Below are 24,156 nucleotides of genomic sequence, written 5' to 3' on the forward strand. Positions count from 1 at the left end.
GACTCCAAATTTGCTGTGATTAATGATGAGACTAACTTTTCTGCAAGTGGTTCTATAAGATTCATAGCAATACATTTGTAAAATACAGCATTTTGCTACAAAATTCGGAAAATCTCAAAATCTAAAACGATCAATATAATGATTGTTGATCAAACTGTTCAGAAATTCTAAACAAAAATGTCAATTTCAAGTCATGCTTGGTATAACACATACCAAGTTTGGTCAGCACTGCGAAGATATAGCCTCATGTCCATTTTGACGTGAATTTTGTCAAATTCGTTAACATGCTTTACGAGAACGGTTTGGTTTATTAGAAATCTTTTGATAACTTTTTGCCAGCATTGTTTGAAGATGATCTGAGCCAATTTTGGTGAAAATCTGACAAACCGTCTAGGGTGAGTTCAAATACAGAAATTTAAATTGGTATGCATTCGGCTCGGTATGAGCCAAGGAATCAGTGGAAAAAAGAATTTTGATTTTAGACTTTACAGTTCAAAAGTTATTAGCAGAAACATGAGTGCAAATTTGGCCTGTTGGTGGTGCTAGAGAGTTTGAGTTAGAGTTCCAAATTTGCTGTGGTTAAAAATGAGACTATCCTCTATCTGTGTGCCAAATTTCATAACTTTACCGCAAAGGGTTCTATAAGATTCATAACAATATGTTAAAACATTTGTAAAATACAGCATTTTACTACAAAATTCAAAATGGTCCACGCTCAAAATGGCTGACATAGGAAAATTTGGTAGTGTTTGATTCAGTTTGTCGCTCTACATCTAACAAGATCATTATTATGATTTGTTGTCAAACTGGTCAGAAATTCAAAACAAAAGATTATCTGAGCCAATTTGGTGAAAATTGGACTAACTGTCTAGGACGAGTTTGAAAAAGTAGATTTTTCGCTTACTTCAAAATTTGAATCAGAGAAAAATCATAGAAAAATGTAATTGTATGCGTTTAACTCAGCATGAGTTAAGGAATCAGAGGAAAAAAAGAATTTTGCTTCCAGACCTTACAGTTCAAAAGTTATTAGCAGAAACATGAGTGCAAATTTGTTTTGGCCTGTTGTTGGTGCTAGAGTGCTTTGAGTTAGAGACTCCAAATTTTCTGTGGTTAATGATGAGACTGTCCTCAGGAGCAGCAGGGTGAGGTGGAGCGCTGGAAGAGACTCGCTCAAGGCAGGGCTAAAGAGCTGGAGGTCTTCAGACTGCATCTGGACTCCATTCTGGATGTGCTTCGAGAACTCCAGAGACAGGGTGTAGTCATTCCCGTTCCCGAACACACCTCCACCACCACCCACACATGCCTGCCCCTTCGGTCCTGAGCTGTCTTTGCACCACTCAGAACACTCTGGGACGTGAGCTAACAAATTTCTATGTCTCTTGGTAGCAGAATTCCTAATCATTGATTTAATTCTGTGGGAATATTTATACTCATATATTGCAAAGATTACTGTCCTCTATCTGTGTGCCAAATTTCGTAACTTTCCCGCAAACAGTTGTGTGGGCTGCCATAGACTTCTAGAGCAGACGGAGAAGAAGGAAGAATAATCATAGAAAAACTAATGGATACTTTGGCCCTAATAATCACGTACTGAATTTTTAAAAGGTTAAAACATTGTAAGTGATCCCATAATTCTACAATATAAACCACAACAGTATTTTTACCATTTTCTGAAGAAATAAGTGGTGCTTTCTCGTGCAATTGAGTGTTCTCAGTGGTTGCCAGGACATTGCTAAGTGGTCACTATAGTTTTCTGAGTGGTTGCTAGGTAGCAACCTTCTAATCCAAGTTAAAAAAGATATTCTGGTCTCTATATTGGTCCCCCTCTGTATGTCTATTTGATTTTTTTTTTCACCCATTTTATTTGAAAAGTCAGTTCGAAAAGTAATAACACAAGCTGCATCGTGTTCATTGAGTAGTGTTCTTAGGTACAGGTATTTATGCGAAAGTTTCACCACGGGAAGCTTTGCACTGAATTTTATTGGCATATAGGTGTTCAATAAAACGGGAGACAGAACTTAAGTGTTCAATTGCTCCAGCAGCTCAGGCAGCTGCATTCAGACTATTACAGATAGTTAGTATGCAAGTATACGGCAGATATTCTGCAGAAAGCCACTGATTCAGCTGACAGGTAGCAGACGGCAAGCTATTTTCTACTCAGGCATTTGCTCACACAACAAGCCCAGAGAACCAGGCAGTGCAATACCAAATTGCTGCAATTTTGCCATTAGGCTACATAAGTACAATGCCGGATAAAAAACATCTTCCTACTGCACATCAAGAGATTTTTTTTAATCATGCTAATAGTAAAAATGAAGTATGAACCAATAAGGCATTGCAATCTGCTGGAATGTCTTCCTACAACCGGAAACAACATCCTTGTCCTAGAAAATATTTTGCTTTTTCTAAGCACAGGCATGCTGTCGAGAACACATTGGCCAAATCCCAGTCATGAGATCCCGTCTTTTTTATCTCTCAGACTGACATCATGCGTCACTGTAGACCCCAGATGTAAAAAAATAGCTCAGCCTTAAAGCTTCTCCCGCAAAAGCTGAGCTTTTGAAGCGAAACACAATCACTCTCCACTTTTAGAGATCACAGGCTGAGTTGAAGACAATAATGGAGCCATAATGAATGAATAAAGGCCATCTTCAAACAGGTGGTTTAGTCAATGATATGATGGGTACAGCGCGGACGGGCCTCCTCCATTATGATCGGTGGATCGCCTAGTAGTAAATCTTCATCCCCCAATGCCGAGCTCAGTTCTGAGTTCACGAAGTTGGGGATGTTAAAATGCGCCAAGAGCGCCGCCTCTCGTTCCGCCCTGGTCTCCATGACCATGCTTTGCATGACCAAGCCGACCGTTTCCACTTGGTCTCTGGAGTCGCCGCTGCCTGTACGGTCGCGGGCGGCACCGGCAATGGCCCTGCCTCCTTCTCGCTCTTCTTCATTAATGTAACAGTGAAAAAAAGACCGGGACTCTTCCAGCAACGGGCGAGAGAGACTCGTACGGGCATCCGCCTCACGCTGGCGTCCCAAACCCTCGGCGCAGCTGGTAAGACGCATCCGTTTCTCGTAAGGCTCCGCGGCCCTGCGGGATCGAGACAGGAGCGTTGAACTCAGCAGGTTTAAACAGCTTTATTTCCCTTTTCTAATAGAGCTGAAATGAGCACCAGTGCTTCAGGAGTGTGGGAGTACCCTCATCTTATATTTCTGTGTGTCTGTGTGTGTGTGTGGGAGCACATATTCCTATCCTCTCTTTTGAATGATCTTGAGTGTAAGAGGTTTCTGCAGGTCTGTGTTAATGGATGACTCACCTCTATAGAGCAGTTTAATTAAAAGAGCACTAAACAGACCAGCAACTCCGGCCACTGAGCTTCCCTACTGATCCATTAGACCAGAGGATGGGGACTAATTGTGCTTCACTATTATAACTGAGTGTAATTATACGCGATAAACAATAAACGCTCTTAAAATGATTTTTCCAATGCATTAGAATGTGGAAACAGGATATTAATTTGCTTTAAATAAATGAATTCTGGTTAGCCACCAGAACCCAGGCAGAGATAATTGTTGTGTTTGTGTATGTACATGCATATGGGCGCATTTGTACACATTAATAAACATGAGCCTGCGACAAGGCCGATAGATTGGATCAAAACAGCATGAAATGATTGTCGCAGTGCCTATATTTCTGAGTTCAGGAAGGTTAAAGTTGCCAGACTTTATGCTAATTGGACCAAGATTTCACACTGTTGTTGGTTTAATCAAAGTTTCCTGAAAAGATTCTTTGTTGGTGTAAAGGAGTGTTACATCGGAGACATTGACCTAGCAGAGAGCTAATGAGAATGAGGGAGGCCACAAACACGCACAAACACACACACACAGACAGCTCTCTCTGAAGCTAAGAATAATGAGGCAGCTAGGTGGCCAAAGTGAGGCAGCGGGAAGCAGAAAAACCATGCTGAAACACTGGCTTGGTCCACTATGTTGTACTTGTGCTGCAGATGTGAGAGAGATGAATGGACCTAATGGGAATTTACACTGCCTGCACTTTTATGTAGTCTATTCTGTCCTGTCCTTGGTATTTCACACAGATTATTAAAATATATACTTACTCTGGGTGTGGTGCTCCTGTTTTGGTCAGAAGAGTCAGAACAAAAAACATAAAAATGACAAAAACTGCAAGACCCACCCAAAAGCCGATCACAATGGAATCTGCAGGAGGAAACAAAGCTGAGTAATGAAAAATGTAACTTATTTTTTCTGTTACTGTCTCTACTCATTACCCCAAATTACTCAAAATGGGAAGTAATAATAAAAAATCTACAAATATTTAATTTAAAACAATTTTTTGATAAATGTTATTTATATTATGTGCATTATAGTTATAGATTATACGTGACCCTGGACCACAAAACCGGTCTTAAGTAGCACGGGTATATTTGTAGCTGAATATGGATCACTGTATGGATCAAAATGATCAATTTTCCTTTATGCCAGATATCATTAGGATATTGGGTAAAGATCATGTTCCATGAAGCTATTTCGTAAATTTCCTACCGTAAATATATCAAAACTTAATTTTTGTTTAGTAATATGCATTGCTAAGAAAATGCACATGCAACTCAGAACTCTCCATACATCAATGGAAACTTATTTATTCAGCTTTCAGATTATGTATAAATCTCAGTTTTGAAAATTGTACCCTTATGACTGGTTTTGAAGTCTATATTGACACAATAATTTGTGTTTAGTGTTTTTATATACTGTGTAATTTTTTTTTTTTTAAACTGTCAAGGTTACTACATATTGCATGCTTGGAACTGACTGCTTTTTTACAATGCTACTTTTTCTGTGAGATATAGGCCTATATATATATATATATATATATATATATATATATATATTTGACCCTGGACTACAAATCCAGTCAATTTTTTGAAATTGAGATTTATAAATGTATGGTTTGTTATGATAGGATAATATTTGGTTGAGATATATGAAAATCTGGAATCTGAAGGTGTAAAAAAATCTAAATATTGAGAAAATCGCCTTAAAAGTTGTCCAAATGAAGTTCTTAGCAATGCATATTACTAATCAAAAAATTAATTTTGATGTATTTATGGTAGGTCATGTACAAAATATCTTAATGGAACAAGATATTTACTTAAAATCCTAATGATTTGCGGCAAAAGAAAAATGTATAACTTTGACTCATTCAATGTATTTTTGGCTGTCGCTTCAAATACACCCGTGCTACTGAAGGGTCACATATATGTACACACACACACACACACACACACACACACTGTATATTCATACTTGTGTGCTCATACATGACAATGCTATTTTTGTGATTTTTTTTTTTTTAAATATATATATTCACATTCACTTATACATGCTAAGTTGCATAATATATACAGTGTAGTTGTATTATATTTACGTAATTAGACTTACATTTTTAAATATATTTACATAATTGTCTATTACTGTGCTGTGTGCCAGATAAACTTTTGTTATTCCTTACACATTTTTTTTTTTTTTTTTAGGTACAATTTATTTTTATATCCAAGCATGCATCTTATAGTATCTTACCGTTTTCCCACAGTTAAGAAAAAGGTGACAAACTGAATAAAAACACATTAAGCTATAATGGATTAAATGCAGCAAACACTTACATCGATGTGCTTTGAGTCCCTCAAAAGACACAGGCTCTTCGTCGTCGTAGTATTCGTAGCTCCATTCATAATTGTGATTTGGCATACTAGTGCTGTTTAAATGCTGGAACCTCGGCATTTTAAATCACGGAACTGCTAATAACAGCGCTTACGGGAAAGAAACATTTCACAGTTTCTCACAGCAGTCAGAGCGCTTGGTCCACGCAACACAATCATCTGCTGCATCCAGAGCTGAGAACGTAAGCAGCTGTTTTAACAGCGATACTGACAATGAATTCTTTCTTATCCGCCGAACATCTCTCGTCTGCGTGCTCCAAGGCAAAAGTCAAAGACGAAAATGCGGTGTATGTGGGTGTTCTGCAAGTATCACCGCTACTCGTGAGGTCTCCGGTGGTCTTGAGAGAATGCACTGAATATGTGATGAGATCACGCATCTCTCTCATCCATCAGCTCGCGCGTGAATGGAGAGATTTCACGCGCCTCGGGGGGCATCCGAGAGCGCTTCTTTCTTTTCCTCAATATTTAGCAGAATACATCTTACATTTATAATATACGCTTAGCATTTGTCACACTTTTCACTCCATTTAATATTTTCGGTATAGCCCCGTTTTTATGTTTTTTTACCCCTTAGTCTTTCTGTTTAGGCACTAACCTTAAAGTCTTGTTTGCAAATCTATTATATTTCCACTATTAATATCTAGGAAAAATGCAGTTTATTGAACATACTTTCGGATGTGACAACATGCCCCCTTGTGTTACACCATCAACTTATTTTTCAGCGCGGAAGTAATCTATTTTTGTGAGTCATTATGTATTCTTTGGTAATTATACAATGAAATAATATACTGTATATGTAACGTATATCGTTTTATTGTACATGACAAAAAATCGTTTTATTCATTTCAACAAAATTACCATCAATGCAGACGCTTAAAGGGATAGTTGAAAATGAAAATTTGATGTTTATCTGCTTACCCCCAATCTTTGAGAGTAATAAAAACATACACAGACAAAACCAAATTAAACCCTGCGACTCGTGACGATACACTGATGTCCTACGACACGAAACGATCGGTTTGTGCGAGAAACTGAACAGTATTTATATCATTTTTTACCTCTGATTCACCGCTATGTCCTACTGTCCTGAGCGCTTTCACAGCATCATGCGCGTGACATGTGTACGCGCTCTGGCGTAGTATACGCAAGCGCCGGACGCAATCTGCGTTTATACGTCACTCATTGTTTACACTTTGCACTTTCATTTCTTAGGACATCAGTGTATCGTCACGAGTCGCAGGGTTTAATTTGGCTTTGTTTGTATGTTTTTTACTCTCAAAGATTTGGTAGCCATTGACTGCCATTATATGACTGACAGACTGCAACGGTTTGAGTTAAAAATCGTCGTTTGTGTTCTACTGAAGAAACAAAAGTCATCTACATCTTGGATGCCCTGGGGGTAAGCAGATAAAAATCATTTTTTTTTATTTTTGGGTGAACTATCCCTTTAAAGAAAATTTCGAGTTTCCCACTCATAATAACGACTTTGGGGTGACGTTCGTGTGCGTTCAATTCGTAAATACGATCTATCCGACATGAAGTAAGGCCATGGGTCAGACTTCCGGTTCATTAGCCGCTCTAGGAAAATGATGAGAAGAACTGTGCAGTAAACGGTAAAACTGTTTGCACTACAAATCAGTGTGATCATAGTTAAGATAATACGTTAAAATAATATGGTAATACTCAACTATTTGCAATATCAAGCAGCAAACAAGCTGTTTTGTACAACTAAAAATAACTGGGTGCAGGTGAGCCCGGAAGCCAGCTCTTGTCTAACGTTAAAAATACAATTGATATGGGGTAAGCTGTCACAAGTAAACTCTTTTAGGTGTTAACAGGGAACTAAAAAAATATTAATGTTTTTAAAGCTGTCACAATTCTTTTAGGTGAATAATGTTTTAAAGAATAATGAAACAATTCATGAAAATGGAAAAAGCAAAATAACTTTTTTAAAAACATTTTAAACACTTATTTTTTGTTGTGCATAGGCTAATGATAAGTTCCAGCATTTAATATTTAAACTTTTCAAACATGTGTTTGTGCTTTAGTGGTTAATACCAACCTCTTTTACCACAACTAACCCCAATTTCTATAATTTGATTTATGTGCTGTTTCTGGGTCATTTATTGATGGAAGATGCAAGGTGACCCTGTTGCTGAGAAAATAGAGAATACAGCAGTCCGCTCAGGAAACTGTCAGACATGTTAGTGCATATTTGTGCAGAGTGATGCTTAATGAGCAGCTTGAGCCATGGGACTTGTCTCACAGTAAATGAGACAAATGTTATTTATGATGCATGCTAATTAAAACAGCATGTCTGACCAGTCTCATCTGTAAGAAAGGTCAGAGGTTAGACACGTAGTTTTGTTTAATAAACTGCACCCAATAATCAATAATGATTAGAGTTTACAAAAAGCACATATATGCATATTTCATGTAATTTATTTTATCTAAAATAACTAAAAGTAAAACTAATACAATTAATGAAAACTATACAGACAAATGTAAAATATTCAATGTTTTTGTTTCATTGATAGTTTGTTTATTTGCTCTTTTTATTTAGTTTTTCTTTATATTATTACCTCATTAAGAATTTGTGAAATATATAAATAAAGTTCGCACTTAGAGCTGGAAGTTACAGACATGTTAATCAGACACGTTGAGCTGTGAAAGCAATTAGCAAAAACCACTACCATATATTAAAAATCTTTATTTCATCTTTTTTTTCAAAAGTGTGAAAATGATGGTTACAGTTTCATGAAAGCTTCTCAGATAATGATTGTTGGATAATTAATAGACCCAATAAAGCATCTAAAACAGCATAAAATCTGTGATCATTTCAACTCGCATATAAAAAGCTAAACTCCCTTGAAAAACACAGATACTTTTAATAGAAAGGTTTTTTTTGTAAAGCTCCAGACTTTAATTCAGTGAAAATGTCAGTATTGATGTCACTCTGTGCAAAGAGGATGTTCTGGTCCTTCCTCTTCGATGACATCAGCACCTCAAGATCTTTGAAATATGAAACAAACCATGCAAGAAATTATTGTAACACTGTTATCTGACAATAATAAATGATAACACAGCTGTAGTTATGATATGCCACCAGTGCAGAATGGTGCACTCAATAGAGATTTCATCAATCTCTGTGATAGATAACTGTGATTAAGTATAGATTTATGCATGAGCAGTGCATTTCAATGAAAATAACAGTCATTCCAGGCTGTAAATGTACTGGAAAGCATCAAAGAGGAAATGAATGAAAGCCAGTGAAACATCACTTAGTGCACTTCTAAAGCTTGTGGCTTCAACTCACTTTTATTTCGTCCATTGTTGACTGTCATTTTCATGTTTGCTGGCACATGTGCACCACCAGCAGTGCTGCTAATATTCCATAGTGTCTATACACTGACACTGAATCCTAAAAAGCAGCAAGAGTTCATTAAGCAGTTAGTTTAGATATTTTCTCCTAGTCAAACATCTGCTCTTTGATTTCCTGTTTGGCCTGCAGAGTTCTTGGTAAAACAAAGCCATCAAATAATTTCTTGTTCAAGAGATGTTGCATAAAGTTTCTACAGACACATTTTTGAAGCAAATCTCTGCATCTTTCCTATCATCCTTCCTTTAATGTCTCTGCTTAATTATTCAGTCCTTCACTTCATTCCAGGACATTCATAGCCAATTTAGTTCTATTCATTTCAGAAGTACCAAAAAAAATGAAGGTAGTTAATCAGGCTTTTAGAAAAGAAATGTCTTCGGATAACAAACAATACAGAGTTTATGCAACTGTACCGTATTCCCTTGATTTTTAGTATTGTGGAGAACTTCGTACATCTCATAGTTCATAACTGCCGAGCCATCTGAAATGGAAACAACAAAACAGGTTACATTTATGGTAATACTCATATTTTGCCATGTATTTGCAACTAATTTTACTTTGGTAATACTACATGTTTTCTAGAGAGCACTTTAAGGAGTCGTTTAATTTTATAAATTAACTGAATTGTAAAAAACACGTGTCACATATCAGAATCAAGCCAGACTGAATGGAAGTTTGCTAAAACAGCGTCTAAATGGCTATGGCTATTGGTTAAGATTATCCATCATTTTTATTACATGAATCTCTTGAATACTCAATTCTGACTGGTCAAAAATTGCTTAATATTTGTCATCGTCCATTGTGAAGTTATTTCTCACACCTTCCATCTGGTACTGTGTATCTCATCACACCACAGCTTTCAGATTGTACAAAAAATGTCCTCAGAGGACTTCAGTACAGCTGTTTGCTAAATGTGCTCACCAGCGCTCAAGAATAACATGGCAACTTACTGTACGTATAGTAGTCGAATGTAACGTTGTAGTCGTAATCTGGTGTTGGTGTCGCATCTTCATAATCTTCATCGCCTAATGTGGTACCTGGGAGGATTTGATAAACACATTTCTCTTTCATTGATTTTAAAGGCAACTTTGAAAAATGTCTATCAAAAAAGTTTAAATTCTTTGCAATGCCTTTGTTTTTTTTTTATACAACAATAACCTTATATGCAAGTGATAATGTACAGTTGTACAGTAAACTACGCAAGCCAGTTTCTGCCACTGAGTAAAATTTTTTTAAAAAGGTAATTGCAATCTCACAATTTCTCAGAATTGTGAGACATAAGCTAATATATGTAACTATATATTGTGTGATATAAACATAAACTACAACTTGCAATTGCGAGGTTAAATCTTACACTTCTAAGAAAAAAAGTCAGAATTGTGAGATACGAACTCACATTTGTGAGAAAAAGTCAGAATCGTGAGGGAAAAAAGGTCAGCAATATAAGATATAAACTCACAATTGCAAGAAGTCATAATTGCAGGGAAAAAAAGGTCAGAATTGCAAGATATAAACTCGCAATTGCGAGAAAAAAAGTTAAAATTGTGAGAAAAAGGTTAGAATTGCAAGATACAAACTCGCAATTGTGAGAAAAGAGTCCGAATTGCGAGAAAAAAGGTCAAAAATCGGAGATATAAACTCACAATTTCAAAAAGTCGTAATTGCAAAAAAAAAAGGTCAGAATTGCAAGATATAAATTGTGAAAAAAAAGGTCAGAATTGCGAGATATAAACTCGCGATTGTGAGGGAAAAGTCAGAATTACGAGAAAAAAGTTCAGAATTGTGAGAAAAGGTCGGAATTGTGAGATACAAACAATTGCGAGAAAAGAGTCAGAATTGCGAGATATAAACTCGCAATTGGAAGAAAAATATCAGAATTACGAGAAAAAAAGGTCAGAATTATGAGATACAAACTCGCAATTGTGAGGGAAAAAAGTCAGAATTGAGAGAAAAACATCTGAATTGTGAGAAAAAAGGACAGAATTGCAAGATACAAACTCCCAATTGTGAGAAAAACATCAGAATTGTGAGTAAAAAGGTCAGAATTGCAAGATATAAACTCGCAATTGCAAGAAAAAAAGTCAAAATTGTGAGAAAAAAGGGTCAGAATTGCAAGATATAAACTCATTTGTGAGCAAACGTCAGAATTGCGAGAAAAAAGTTAGAATTGCAAGATACAAACTCGCAGTTGTGAGAAAAGAGTCCGAATTTTGAGAAAAAAAGGTCAAAAATCTGAGATATAAACTCACAATTGCAAAAAGTCGTAATTGCGAGGGTCAAAATTGCAAGATACAAACTCGTAACTGTAAGAAAAGAGTCAGAATTGCGAGATATAAAATCGCAATTGGAAGAAAAATGTCCGAATTGTGAGGAAAAAAAAGGTCAGAATTGTGAGATATAAACTCGCAATTGTGAGGGAAAAGTCAGAATTCCGAGAAAAAAGGTCAGAATTGTGAGAAAAATGTCCGAATTGTAAGAAAAAAAGGTCAGAATTATGAGATACAAACTCGCAATTGTGAAGGGAAAAAAGTCAGAATTGCGAGAAAAACATCAGAATTGTGAGAAAAATGGTCAGAATTGCAAGATACAGACTCCCAATTGCGAGGAAAAAAAGTCAAAATTGTGAGAAAAAAGGGTCAAAATTGCAAGATACAAACTAGTAACTGTAAGAAAAGAGTCAGAATTGCGAGATATAAACTCGCAACTGGAAGAAAAATGTCAGAATTGTGAGGAAAAAAAGGTCAGAATTGTGAGAGATAAACCCATTTGCGAGCAAAAAGTTAGAATTGCAAGATACAAACTCACAGTTGTAAGAGAAGAGTCAGAATTTTGAGAAAAAAAGGTCAAAAATCTGAGATATAAACTCACAATTGCAAAAAGTCATAATTGTAAACTCGTAACTGTAAGAAAAGAGTCAGAATTGCGAGATATAAAATCGCAACTAGAAGAAAAAAGCCCCGAATTGTGAGGAAAAAAAGGTCAGAATTGTGAGAAAAAAAGTCAGAATTGTGAGAAAAATGGTCAGAATTGCAAGATACAAACTCCCAATTGCGAGAAAAACATCAGAATTGTGAGAAAAAAGTTAGAATTGCAAGATACAAACTCGCAATTGTGAGAAAAGAGTCAGAATTGTGAGAAAAAAGGTAAAAAATCTGAGATATAAACTCAAAATTGCAAAATATCATAATTGCGAAAAAATAAAAAAAAAAAAAATTAAGGCCAGAACTGCAATACGTAAATTCGCAATTGCGAGAAAAAAAGTCAGAATTGTGAGAAAAAAGTCAGAATTGCAAGATACAAACTCGCAATTGTGAGAAAAGAGTCAGAATTGTGAGAAAAAAGGTAAAAAATCTGAGATATAAACTCAAAATTGCAAAAAGTCATAATTCTGAAAAAAAATAAAATAAACATAAAAAAAGGGCCAGAATTGCAATATGTAAATTCGCAATTGCGAGAAAAAAAGTCAGAATTGTGAGAAAAAAGTCAGAATTGCAAGATACAAACTCCCAATTGCGAGAAAAACATCAGAATTGTGAGAAAAAAGTTAGAATTGCAAGATACAAACTCGCAATTGTGAGAAAAGAGTCAGAATTGTGAGAAAAAAGGTAAAAAATCTGAGATATAAACTCAAAATTGCAAAAAGTCATAATTCTGAAAAAAAATAAAATAAACATAAAAAAGGGCCAGAATTGCAATATGTAAATTCGCAATTGCGAGAAAAAAAGTCAGAATTGTGAGAAAAAAGTCAGAATTGCAAGATACAAACTCCCAATTGCGAGAAAAACATCAGAATTGTGAGAAAAAAGTTAGAATTGCAAGATACAAACTCGCAATTGTGAGAAAAGAGTCAGAATTGTGAGAAAAAAGGTAAAAAATCTGAGATATAAACTCAAAATTGCAAAAAGTCATAATTGCGAAATTTTTAAAAAAAAAATAAAATAAAATAAAGGCCAGAACTGCAATATGTAAATTCGCAATTGCGAGAAAAAAAGTCAGAATTGTGAGAAAAAAGTCAGAATTGCAAGATACAAACTCGCAATTGTGAGAAAAAAAGGTCAGAATTGCAAGATACAAACTTGCAATTGTAAGAACAGAGTCAGAATTGCGAGATATAAACTCGCAATTGTGAGAAAAGAGTCAGAATTGTGAGAAAAAAGGTAAAAAATCTAAGATATAAACTCAAAATTGCAAAAAGTCATAATTGCGAAAAAATAAATAAATAAATAAATAAATAAATAAATAAAATAAAGGCCAGAACTGCAATATGTAAATTCGCAATTGCGAGAAAAAAAGTCAGAATTGTGAGAAAAAAGTCAGAATTGCAAGATACAAACTCGCAATTGTGAGAAAAGAGTCAGAATTGAGAAAAAAGGTAAAAAATCTGAGATATAAACTCAAAATTGCAAAAAGTCATAATTGCGAATTTTTAAAAAAAAAAAAAATAAATAAAATAAAGGCCAGAATTGCAATATGTAAATTCGCAATTGCGAGAAAAAAAGTCAGAATTGTGAGAAAAATGTCAGAATTGCAAGATACAAACTCGCAAAGAACAGAGTCAGAATTGTGAGATATAAACTCGCAATTGTGAGAAAAGAGTCAGAATTGTGAGAAAAAAGGTAAAAAATCTGAGATATAAACTCAAAATTGCAAAAAGTCATAATTGCGAAAAATAAATAAATAAATAAATAAATAAAATAAAGGCCAGAACTGCAATATGTAAATTCGCAATTGCGAGAAAAAAAGTCAGAATTGTGAGAAAAAAGTCAGAATTGCAAGATACAAACTCGCAATTGTGAGAAAAGAGTCAGAATTGTGAGAAAAAAGGTAAAAAATCTAAGATATAAACTCAAAATTGCAAAAAGTCATAATTCTGAAAAAAAATAAAATAAACATAAAAAAAGGGCCAGAATTGCAATATGTAAATTCGCAATTGCGAGAAAAAAAGTCAGAATTGTGAGAAAAAAGTCAGAATTGCAAGATACAAACTCCCAATTGCGAGAAAAACATCAGAATTGTGAGAAAAAAGTTAGAATTGCAAGATACAAACTCGCAATTGTGAGAAAAGAGTCAGAATTGTGAGAAAAAAGGTAAAAAATCTGAGATATAAACTCAAAATTGCAAAAAGTCATAATTGCGAAATTTAAAAAAATAAAATAAAATAAAATAAAGGCCAGAATTGCAATATGTAAATTCGCAATTGCGAGAAAAAAAGTCAGAATTGTGAGAAAAAAGTCAGAATTGCAAGATACAAACTCGCAATTGTGAGAAAAAAAGGTCAGAATTGCAAGATACAAACTTGCAATTGTAAGAACAGAGTCAGAATTGCGAGATATAAACTCGCAATTGTGAGAAAAGAGTCAGAATTGTGAGAAAAAAGGTAAAAAATCTAAGATATAAACTCAAAATTGCAAAAAGTCATAATTGCGAAAAAAAAAAATAAAAAAATAAATAAATAAATAAAATAAAGGCCAGAACTGCAATATGTAAATTCGCAATTGCGAGAAAAAAAGTCAGAATTGTGAGAAAAAAGTCAGAATTGCAAGATACAAACTCGCAATTGTGATAAAAGAGTCAGAATTGTGAGAAAAAAGGTAAAAAATCTGAGATATAAACTCAAAATTGCAAAAAGTCATAATTGTAAAAAAAAATAAAATAAAAATAAAAAAAGGGCCAGAATTGCAATATTTAAATTCGCAATTGCGAGAAAAAAAGTCAGAATTGTGAGAAAAAAGTCAGAATTGCAAGATACAAACTCGCAATTGTGAGAAAAAAAGGTCAGAATTTCAAGATACAAACTCGCAATTGTAAGAACAGAGTCAGAATTGTGAGAAAAAAGTTAGAATTGCAAGATACAAACTCGCAATTGTGAGAAAAGAGTCAGAATTGTGAGATATAAACTCGCAATTGGAAGAAAAACGTCAGAATTGTGAGAAAGATCAAAAATCTGAATGTTGTCAACTAGCTGACATAAAATCTTTATTTTTTTAATTAAGACTTTTTAAATATAGTAATAAATATGGCAAAGAATAATAATGAAGTTTAGACACATAGTTGCACAGTAAATTTGCCTGAGTAAAATTTACTCAAATTGAAGAAAATTTTACTCTGTGCCAGATAACATTTGGTCCCTCTCTGAAAAGAGTAAAAGTTACTCTTTTGATAGAGTTGTTTTTCCAGAGTTAATTTTGCTCAATTTGGTGTTAATATTTTACTCTCTCCTGTTAGATTTGACTCTATTTAGTGTTTTTTGAAATTAACTCTTGTACTATTTTACTCAGTTCAGAGGTACAAGAAATTTACTCTGCTACTTTTTAACTCTGTACAGAGGAAAGTCAAATTTACTCTGCCAAAATGTACATCTCCTCCAGAATTGTTTTTTATCAATTATGAGTGAACTTTAAAGACTAAATAACTCTATCCAGAGTTAATCTTTTAAATTACATCATTCATATTCTATCCTCAAAAACCCCTAAAAATAGAAATGAAAAACTTGCTTTTCAATCTGAAAAAAAAGAGTCTACAACAAACTGTATACTCATGTCTCACAGTTTTATTTTTTCAATCTCCTATTTAAATAATACACTTACATTTACAATATTACACTTGTGATCATGATCATTTGGTGGTTTCTCCATCTATATCATAGACAGTGTTTTGCAGAAAGCTATACACAATGGACAGGTCTTACAGAGTAGAGCATATTGGACAATTACAATAAAACAAGACTGGACCCTACTTCTCATCAGCCCAACAACAAGTAGATACAGCTGGAGACTCTCTCGAATGCCATCCAACTGCCCTTGGATACTGGTAACAGTCTGTAAAAGAATAAAAACACATTATTGCCAATGTGACATAAAAGTTAGTCAATATACAGCATGAATAAAGAAACAAATGAATAAAGATGTCTGTCTTCCACCAAAGTTTATGTTTTACATAATTCCAACAGATTGTTACTAAATATGTGAAGTAGAAAACAGCAGCACAAGAACAACAATTTAGAGGACAGGTGATTAAAAAGATTTCTCCCAAAAATGAAAATTCTGTTATTAATTAATTACTCTTATGTTGTTCCAAACCTGTAAGACCTTTGTTCATCTTCGCAACACAAATGAACATATTTTTCAAGAAATCTAAGAGCTTTCTGACCCTGCATATACAGCAAGGGTACTGCCACATTCAAGGCCCAGAAATGTAGTAAGAACATTGTTAAAATAGTCCATGTGACACTGATTCTACCATAATTTTATAAAGCTACAAGAATACTTTTTGTGCACAATAAAACCAAAATAACTACTTTATTCAACAGTTCTTCTCCCCCAAGTCACTGTCCTCCACCATTAAAGACAGTATCATGATGCATGCGCATGCTTTGTAAACAAACGCAGCGCATGTGTGTTCCTGTGTCAGCAGCATCACACGTATGCATCAGGGTACTCTCGATTACGGCGGAGGATGGTGACTTGAAAGAGAAGAATTGGTGAATAATTATATTATTTTTCTTTGCGCACAAAAAGTATTCTCGTAGCATTGTAAATTATTGTAGAAACACTGATGTCACATGGATTATTTTAACTATGTCCTTGCTAAGTTTCTGGCCTTGATCGTGGTAGGACTCTTGCTGTCTATGAAGCTCAAAGATCTCTCAAATTTTTTCAAAATTATCTTCATTTGTGTTCCGAAGATGAAAACAAAGGTTTTACGGGTTTGAAACAACATGAGGGTGAGTAATAAATGACAGAATTTTCATTTTGGGGTGAAATATCCCTTTAAGAGCCTTTCTGAGAAATAAGCATGTTCAAGATCACACAGTAATACAATATTATCAACTAGTGTCATTTGATATGCTTCATTAGTAGCTTCACCTTGATGAATTTCACAAGACAATCACGTTTGCCTAGCTGAGATCTTTCCCGGTCTTACGTGGCGGTGACTTGAGAGGGTGGCAAAAGGTGAACCGGCATCAAAACGGAAGACAATTTGCTGTTCCAACCTGGAGATACAGAAACAAAATAAAAATTTCTTTTAGGTTTTTAGTTTTTCATCACAACCAAGTCTTGATGACTACAGATGTGTGGATGAACTGAGCTGAAACTTCTACAAGTATTGAAATTAAGTCATAAACTTATAATTTTTTTTTATTCAGAGTCCTAAATGAAGACAATTTCTAACTGTACGTCTGCAACTCCTGTACTAGGCCCTTGCGAAAATATCAGGGTAGAAGTGTTGGAAAATAAATTGAAAATATTTGCAACAGCTACTTACATAACGAAACTTGCTCCTGGGGTCAACCAAGCATAGGAATAGGGAGATGATTCTCTTCGCAGATTCTTCCTTTAAACTACAGGAAGGGCTTTTTCTACACACACACAAACATAAACCAATTACAACCAAAACCAATAACATCATAAACATCAATTAACAAAGTACGGTATAAACAACCTAACCATGTTCATTTGTCAAATGTGCTACCACGATTTTCACCATTTCACCATTATTAATGAAAAGTATTAAAGATATTAAAAATGTTAAAGTTTCTCTTACCACGTTCCCAAAACATTAGAAATGTAAAAGGTTTGATTCTGACATTCTGACAATGTTGTTGGTTTACATCCTGAAGAAACCAAAAAGACAAAGTTACAAAGTTAAACGCAAGGCAATAACACTCAGTCAGATGATGAAAAAACATTCATTAGTGCACTACACAACATGAGTTATCTTTGTTCACTAATATGTTTTTAATTTGTAATAATTGCTTGGTTTATATCTTTAATGTATATGGCCTAATTGTAGGCTAGTATTAACATTGCACTGTTGTATGTCCCATTTCCAACGTTTTTCCCTCTTTCTCTGTCACTGAGGTGGAGCGTTTATGAAATATTGTTCTCATAAATTCTTCCCATTATTTCCGTAATTAAAGTTTACATATTAAAAATGCTTGCAAACTACAATTAAGTGCAAAAGTTATTGTACGTGTTCCGCAGTGGTCAAAAAGGATTCAATCGAATTGAATTTTGAAATGAAACATGACATTCTGCAATAAAATCACCGACTAGCCCTCGTAAATGTTAAAAATACCTTTCGTTCTCATGAGAAACAGTTAACTTTCTGTCTAAATAGGACTAATTCACATCAAAATGGCCTTCAACAATCCAGTTAAGGCTAACGTTAATTTAACTCTTTTCCGAGTCAAGTACATGTGGTGCACAACTCGAGCCTATCGTCACAACAGTTTAGTGGACATACATTGATAGGCAGCTAACGTTAGCTAATTTCAATTAACGTTCAAAATAAATGTTCAAAATATATATGTTAGCTATTTGATTTCAAACTTTGCCTAACATTAGCTAGTTTTCAAGCTGACAGGAGAAGGAAAGCGATCTCTTAAACATTCAAAACACATGGCAAAACGATCCGAGCTCAAAGCAAAGGCGAATATAATTAAAATAAATAGTAAGACTTTGAAACTTTACTTACTTTACCATCCAGCAGAAGTGTGCCGTCTTCTAAACCCAAAGCAGCAGCAGTCGATGGCCGTGATTAACAGTAATGGCGGATCAACGAAGGGATGAGAGCAAATTGGGGAGGAGTCACAGTTACTCTGTAATTTTGCTCCCACTCTACGGATAAATTTTACTCTGTACACTCAAAATAGAGCAAAAACAACTATTTTTGAGGAAAAAAAAATTAACTCTGGAAAAACTACTCCGCCATTTTTCCTGTGTGGTTTTTAGTTTGCTGTCTGTGAAAATTTGATTCAGCAGTCAACTATTTCTGAATGACTTTTCATACTTTTAAATGCCAAGACTGACTAATCGAAACAAGTATTCGTATATGAAAATAATAAATACATCTTTGAATCATGTTGTTGTTATTGCAAATTCTTTAATTAAAATGTTGGGTAACTATTATTCATTGTGTTGATATTATCTTTAGCTTCAGCCAAGAATGGGAAAGCTGTGTTTTCTCTATCCTGAACCTGTTATCATGTGATGTTATTTTTCATTCCAATGAATGATATATGCTCATTGAGATAAGACAGCACAACAACAACATTTACAAAAGTCAGATGACAAAACAGCGAAAGAGGAATAGGGCAGTAGCCTGTGGTGGCTGTATTTTATGGGTCAACAATCATTTTAGCCTTTTAGATGAAGATCCAATGGACCTTCCTATTTGTGTGGACTTTTCTCTACTAAGGAACCTTTGTGACCTTCTTATCTGAACATTCCTTCTTTCATTTATTTAAGAAAAGCATCTCTTAAGCATGCTATTGCAGGCCCACTGTGTCCAACTCCTTCTTTCTCAACCACAATATGATTCAAACAAAAAGAATGTTTTTATTTCAAGTATTTCTAACCATAGCAATATTTTAATATGAAACAATCTGTCAATAGTTTAAAAAGACCATTATTCCTGTAAAGATGAATGCCACCATGTTAAAATGGGTTCTGTTTTAGTGATCTCACAGGGTCTAATAGAAGAGACCTCCTCATAGCATCTGTCCCACCTGAAACAAATGAGACTGGCCTTGGCAAACACTGTCATTTTGGCAGCCTACATTTTACAACAGGCAGAAACCTGATCTAGATGTGCTGTAACCTTAAAGAAGATTAAAGAACCAATTTTTTTTCCTGAAATACCTATCCTTTCTTCCCTCCCTTTTGCTTTCTTTTGTTATTAAGACACACTACCTTGGGCTATAGTTTGTCGTGTGTAAGATAAAACCAGTGCGGATATGTTTCTTCAGGTTTTCTTAGTTAAATCACAGGCCGTGCAATACAATGAAAGAGCTGTCATTGCAAAACTCAGCCATTGTTTCACCTTTTAACAGCTTTAAATGGCTTTTAAAGAAGAGTTCAACCCTAAAAATAACAACACAGTCATCATTTACTCACCCTCGTGTCACTCCGAAACTGGTTTGACTTTCATTTTACCATTTTATTTATTTTTTTTTTTTTTTACAAAATGTCTTCATCAGAAGGGGACTGGAACAACTGGAGAGTGAGTAAGGTGAACTTTTAAGGTGAACTTTCACTTTTAATATGATGTTTGTTGTGCTTAGGCATAGGGCTGGGCGATAAAACGATAACGATATGTATCGCGATAAACACGTGATCGATATCAATAAAAAATGTGTTCTATAAAACGTTCGATATTTTTTATTCTTCGTCGGAAGAAAACAGAGGTTGCGAAGCAAGTTTGGTTGCATTAACAAAGGCACTCGCTCTATAACCTAGCAACGTGGGAGTGACAAAATTATTAAATTAATATCCTGTATTGTAGAATGGACGCTCAGCACCGCCGAGAGTTTCGCGCCATCGTTAAAACGAAACCGAAAGTAAAACGCGCGCGCGCATTCAAAAGCAGTTTTAATACCCCACGTTTAGAGAGCGACTCCCCAATGTGCGCAAATTAGACTACATAACATATCTAGGCTGTAGGCTATAGGTTGTGTAGTTGTATTTAATGCAACCTTAATATTCATTTAGTGCTCCTAAATTTAGTTTTGGTGCTCCTAACTATTTAAAGTTGGGAACACCAGTGCTACCAACTAAAAAAGTTAATTTCGATCCCTGAACACAAGCAGCAGACCACCATGGAGAGGTACTCTGCATCAATGCCTTATGACAAAGAATCTAAATGGTACAAAGATAAAACGGAGGCAGTGGCATATTTCTCTGTTTATATTTAACACTGCACTATTTTATTACACTTTATTAAGCATTTCTTACATTTTCTTTCATTTTGCACCTTAACTGTTAAGAGATAATTGTTAAGTGTTCATTGTGACTTTAGAATTATGTTTACATTTTAATTATTTGAGTTTGCCATGGTTGTTGACATTTCTGTCTTAATAACTGGGGGGGGTTATGATCAGAGGAAGGTTAAGTTTAAAATAAAAATGTTGAAATGTAATATATTTTTCTCCTGTTCCTTATTTTAAATGGGTCATAAAAAATATCAATAATTATCGATATCGACCGATATGAAACGCTGATATCGTGACACAGTTTTCAGCCATATCGCCCAGCCCTACTTAGGCACTGCTGTTCAGTGCTGTTGGCATATTGGCTACAGTGCCAAAGAACTGAATGTGCCAAAAACAGAGCTAAAGCATTCTCAGGTTATTGCGTGATTCTTCAGGATAAGGATAACATTTGCAATGTTGCGTTGGAAATTCCCTGCAAATGCCATCTATGTGAACAATGCCAGTCATGCCCCCCACCACAGATAAGGCCCAAAGCTGGCTCATTTCTGTCACCTCTCAGATGGGCATCAACACAAGCCAATGCATCTCACATCAAAAACAAGATGGAGTATTGTAGAATTGCACTTAAAAATAAAAAATTAAGTCAAAAGAATTCTTTTTTTAAAAGAGTTCTAACCAAGGCTCCAGTTGTTTGATCTAAAATACAGTAAAAACTAAAATATTATTGCATTTTAAAAAAGTTGATTTCTTAATATATTTCAAGAGGTCTTAAATTTGGGGACAGAATGACAAAAATTGCAATATCCATCTTATTTTTGCCGTAAAAGTGGGTAAATTTAATGGGTCTGGTTTCCGGTGTTATTTGTTTCCAGCTATTTTTAGCTGTACAAAACAACTTGTTTTTCAACCCAGGCTCATTGGAAATGCGTGCCTCTACATTTCTGCAGCACCGTATTTACGTACCTTACTGCATGTGAAATGTCCAGAAAGTGGCGCTAAAACACACGTTCAATGCGTGACCGTGGAACATTTTTATTACGTTGGTACAGACACGTATTTCTGCATTATTATTATGCTGCTCGAGGTACGTATTGCGGCTTTTCAGAATTCAAATATCCGGGGAGTGTCGCTAAAGGTTGTGCTCTATCGTGTTGGAAATATCCCCTACACCAAACCCAACTCTGAACCTAACTGATAGTGTTAACAAATGCAAAAGTGATATGAAAATGCATTTGTTGATGCAGCTGTGCAATTTTAACTTTCTTATGGAGATTTGAGCTGTTTTGTGGAACCATAGCTTTACGGGGTTCATACTGGAACTCGTTATCACTCGAGTGCAATGCTGTATCACGTGAGCTACCGAGCAAACCTACTAAATTAGAAAACTCATGCATATGAAGCTGTATATGTGATGGCTACGATCAAAATATCACTTTTCAAATTGCACAGGATGTTAAAATTGTTTTGAAGCAATAATATAATATTCTGTAAGTAACTGTGAAAATTAGGCTTTATTAATTAAAACTCTTTGTGTGAGTCATACTTTGTATAAAGAGGAATAAACGTTGTTTTACTGCCTCTAGTGTTCATTTCAACTGGAAACTGCAGTGATTTGTACATATAGGTACCTGCTGGCAGAGAATGATTTTGCATTTTCACTAAGCCCGTCTGTTCAGACCAATGCGAAAATCGGCCCATGTTTTTACACAGCAAACATGCAATTGTAAATGTGACAAGCTCGACAAGAAGCTATGCTAATGCATTATATATTACATATTTGTTATTACATTTTAGAATTTTAGAATTGTTTAAATCAGTATAATTGATACTTTTGACTCGTTCCTTTTCTTAAAATGGTTTGAAGGCTTAAATGTAAAGTTTATCATTTTATAAAACTTTTTGTGAAAACCTGTACTTGAATGGTAAATCAACCTTTTTACAGTCATTTTACGGTTTGAGCTACTGTAAAAACACACACACACAATTTGTTAAGTGACAACTTGGATATTCGAGTTGACTTAACAAAAAAATTACTTTTTTAAATGTAAAAGCTGTTTGTTACCCAGCTTCCTTAAAATTGTAAGATGAGTCAACATAAATATCTAAGTTGTCATTTAGTAAAACTTAACATTTCAAGATGACTGAACTTTTTTGAGTTGACTGAACTTAAAATTTTAAGACAGCAGGGTAACAATTATTAAGTTGACTCAATAAAGTTACGCAGTGTATTCCACTCATATGGTACTCATTTTATTTGTGTAGGTTTTAAAAAAGTCTTGAAAAAGTCTTCAGTTTGATTTATTTTTTTTTTTTTTAAATCTTGCAGATACCCTGCGGATTAAATCACTTTTTAATAGTCACTTTTGATTTTAATGGCATATAGGCAAACTCTGATCATTTTTCAAGTAAGCAGATCAGCTGAAGTTCCTGAAATGTGACATTTCTTTCCTCACCACTTGTTTCATTTGCCCTATCACATTTTGTTCCTCAGATTGTCAAGGGAAGCAGTAAAACAGCATAAATGCATTCTGACATTTCTTCAGTGGCCTACTTTTCTGTTAAATAAACCCAAGTAAGCTTAAGGCAAATCCATTCACAAAGGAAAACAAATAAAGTTGAAGAACTATTAAGGGAAAACCATTTCCAAGGCATATTTTGCTGTGCAGAAGAAATGTACAGACATAATGGCATCCTATGATATGTGTGAATGTCCTTTAGGTCTGTGACAGGTTTGTACTTACCCCAGTTCAGGGGCAGCAGTAAAGCCCCAGTCACCCAGAGAGAGAGCAGCCGTCTGAACATGCTGGAGGAGACAGAAGAACTGGCTGTGAAACTGTCTGTGTGTCTTATTATCTACATATGAGCACATATTAAAGTGAAAGGGTGGGAGTCAAGACTGGGGAGGGCTTGAAATGGTTACGGGAAAACTTGTGACAGCATTGCTAGACGGGTCATTCATTTTCACTTGCGTAACATTTTAAGCCAAAAGTATTAACCTATTTATTTTATCTATGAGCAATTCTTTATAGCTGTCATAAGGTTAAGATACTTTCCATTGTTTTAGTTTTACACTCTTTATTGTTCTTCACAGAGAGTCTCGAGAGCTTTTGTACCATTAAAAGAATATGAAACCATGAGGTTTGCACACTGACAAATCCAAACACGCTCTAGCCATTTATCAGTAGTTTCATCCTGACATTTTTCGCTCGGTTAAAATGAGCTTTCACACCTTCATGGACTGAACGTTACTGTCTTGATGTAAACATCAGATTCAACCGATTGGAATGAAAACAGAGTCCTGTGAAAGTGAGAAAGCTTCAATCAGA

At 34.8% G+C, this 24,156-nt stretch overlaps 1 protein-coding gene and 1 long non-coding RNA gene across 2 annotated transcripts; both read right to left on the reverse strand.

Moving 5' to 3' along the window:
- Window positions 1–1,676: 1,676 nt before the first annotated feature.
- On the reverse strand, window positions 1,677–6,175 carry mrap2a (melanocortin 2 receptor accessory protein 2a). The gene is made up of 3 exons (XM_051130608.1): window positions 5,682–6,175; window positions 4,119–4,218; window positions 1,677–3,091 (listed from the first exon to the last, which is right to left on the reverse strand). The coding sequence occupies exons 1-3, from the start codon at window positions 5,797–5,799 to the stop codon at window positions 2,665–2,667; spliced, it is 645 nt and encodes a 214-aa protein (XP_050986565.1). The 5' UTR covers window positions 5,800–6,175; the 3' UTR covers window positions 1,677–2,664.
- Window positions 6,176–15,652: 9,477 nt separating this feature from the next.
- LOC127178313 (uncharacterized) lies at window positions 15,653–23,497 on the reverse strand. Its single transcript, XR_007829326.1, has 5 exons — window positions 18,595–23,497; window positions 17,662–17,731; window positions 17,383–17,476; window positions 16,983–17,110; window positions 15,653–15,935 (listed from the first exon to the last, which is right to left on the reverse strand). It is a non-coding gene; the product is annotated as an uncharacterized LOC127178313 (long non-coding RNA).
- Between the last annotated feature and the right edge of the window lie 659 nt (window positions 23,498–24,156).

Source organism: Labeo rohita, chromosome 16 (genome assembly GCF_022985175.1).
Source record: "Labeo rohita strain BAU-BD-2019 chromosome 16, IGBB_LRoh.1.0, whole genome shotgun sequence".
Taxonomy (NCBI): domain Eukaryota; kingdom Metazoa; phylum Chordata; class Actinopteri; order Cypriniformes; family Cyprinidae; genus Labeo; species Labeo rohita.

Excerpts from the sequence above, each read along its gene's own strand:
- mrap2a (XM_051130608.1), bottom strand. The coding sequence starts at position 5,799 with ATGCCGAGGTTCCAGCATTTAAACAGCACTAGTATGCCAAATCACAAT. Across the intron at positions 4,219-5,681 it reads GGGACTCAAAGCACATCGAT|ATTCCATTGTGATCGGCTTT; the intron begins GTAAGTGTTTGC and ends TTCCTCCTGCAG. Across the intron at positions 3,092-4,118 it reads ACAGGAGCACCACACCCAGA|GGCCGCGGAGCCTTACGAGA; the intron begins GTAAGTATATAT and ends TCGATCCCGCAG.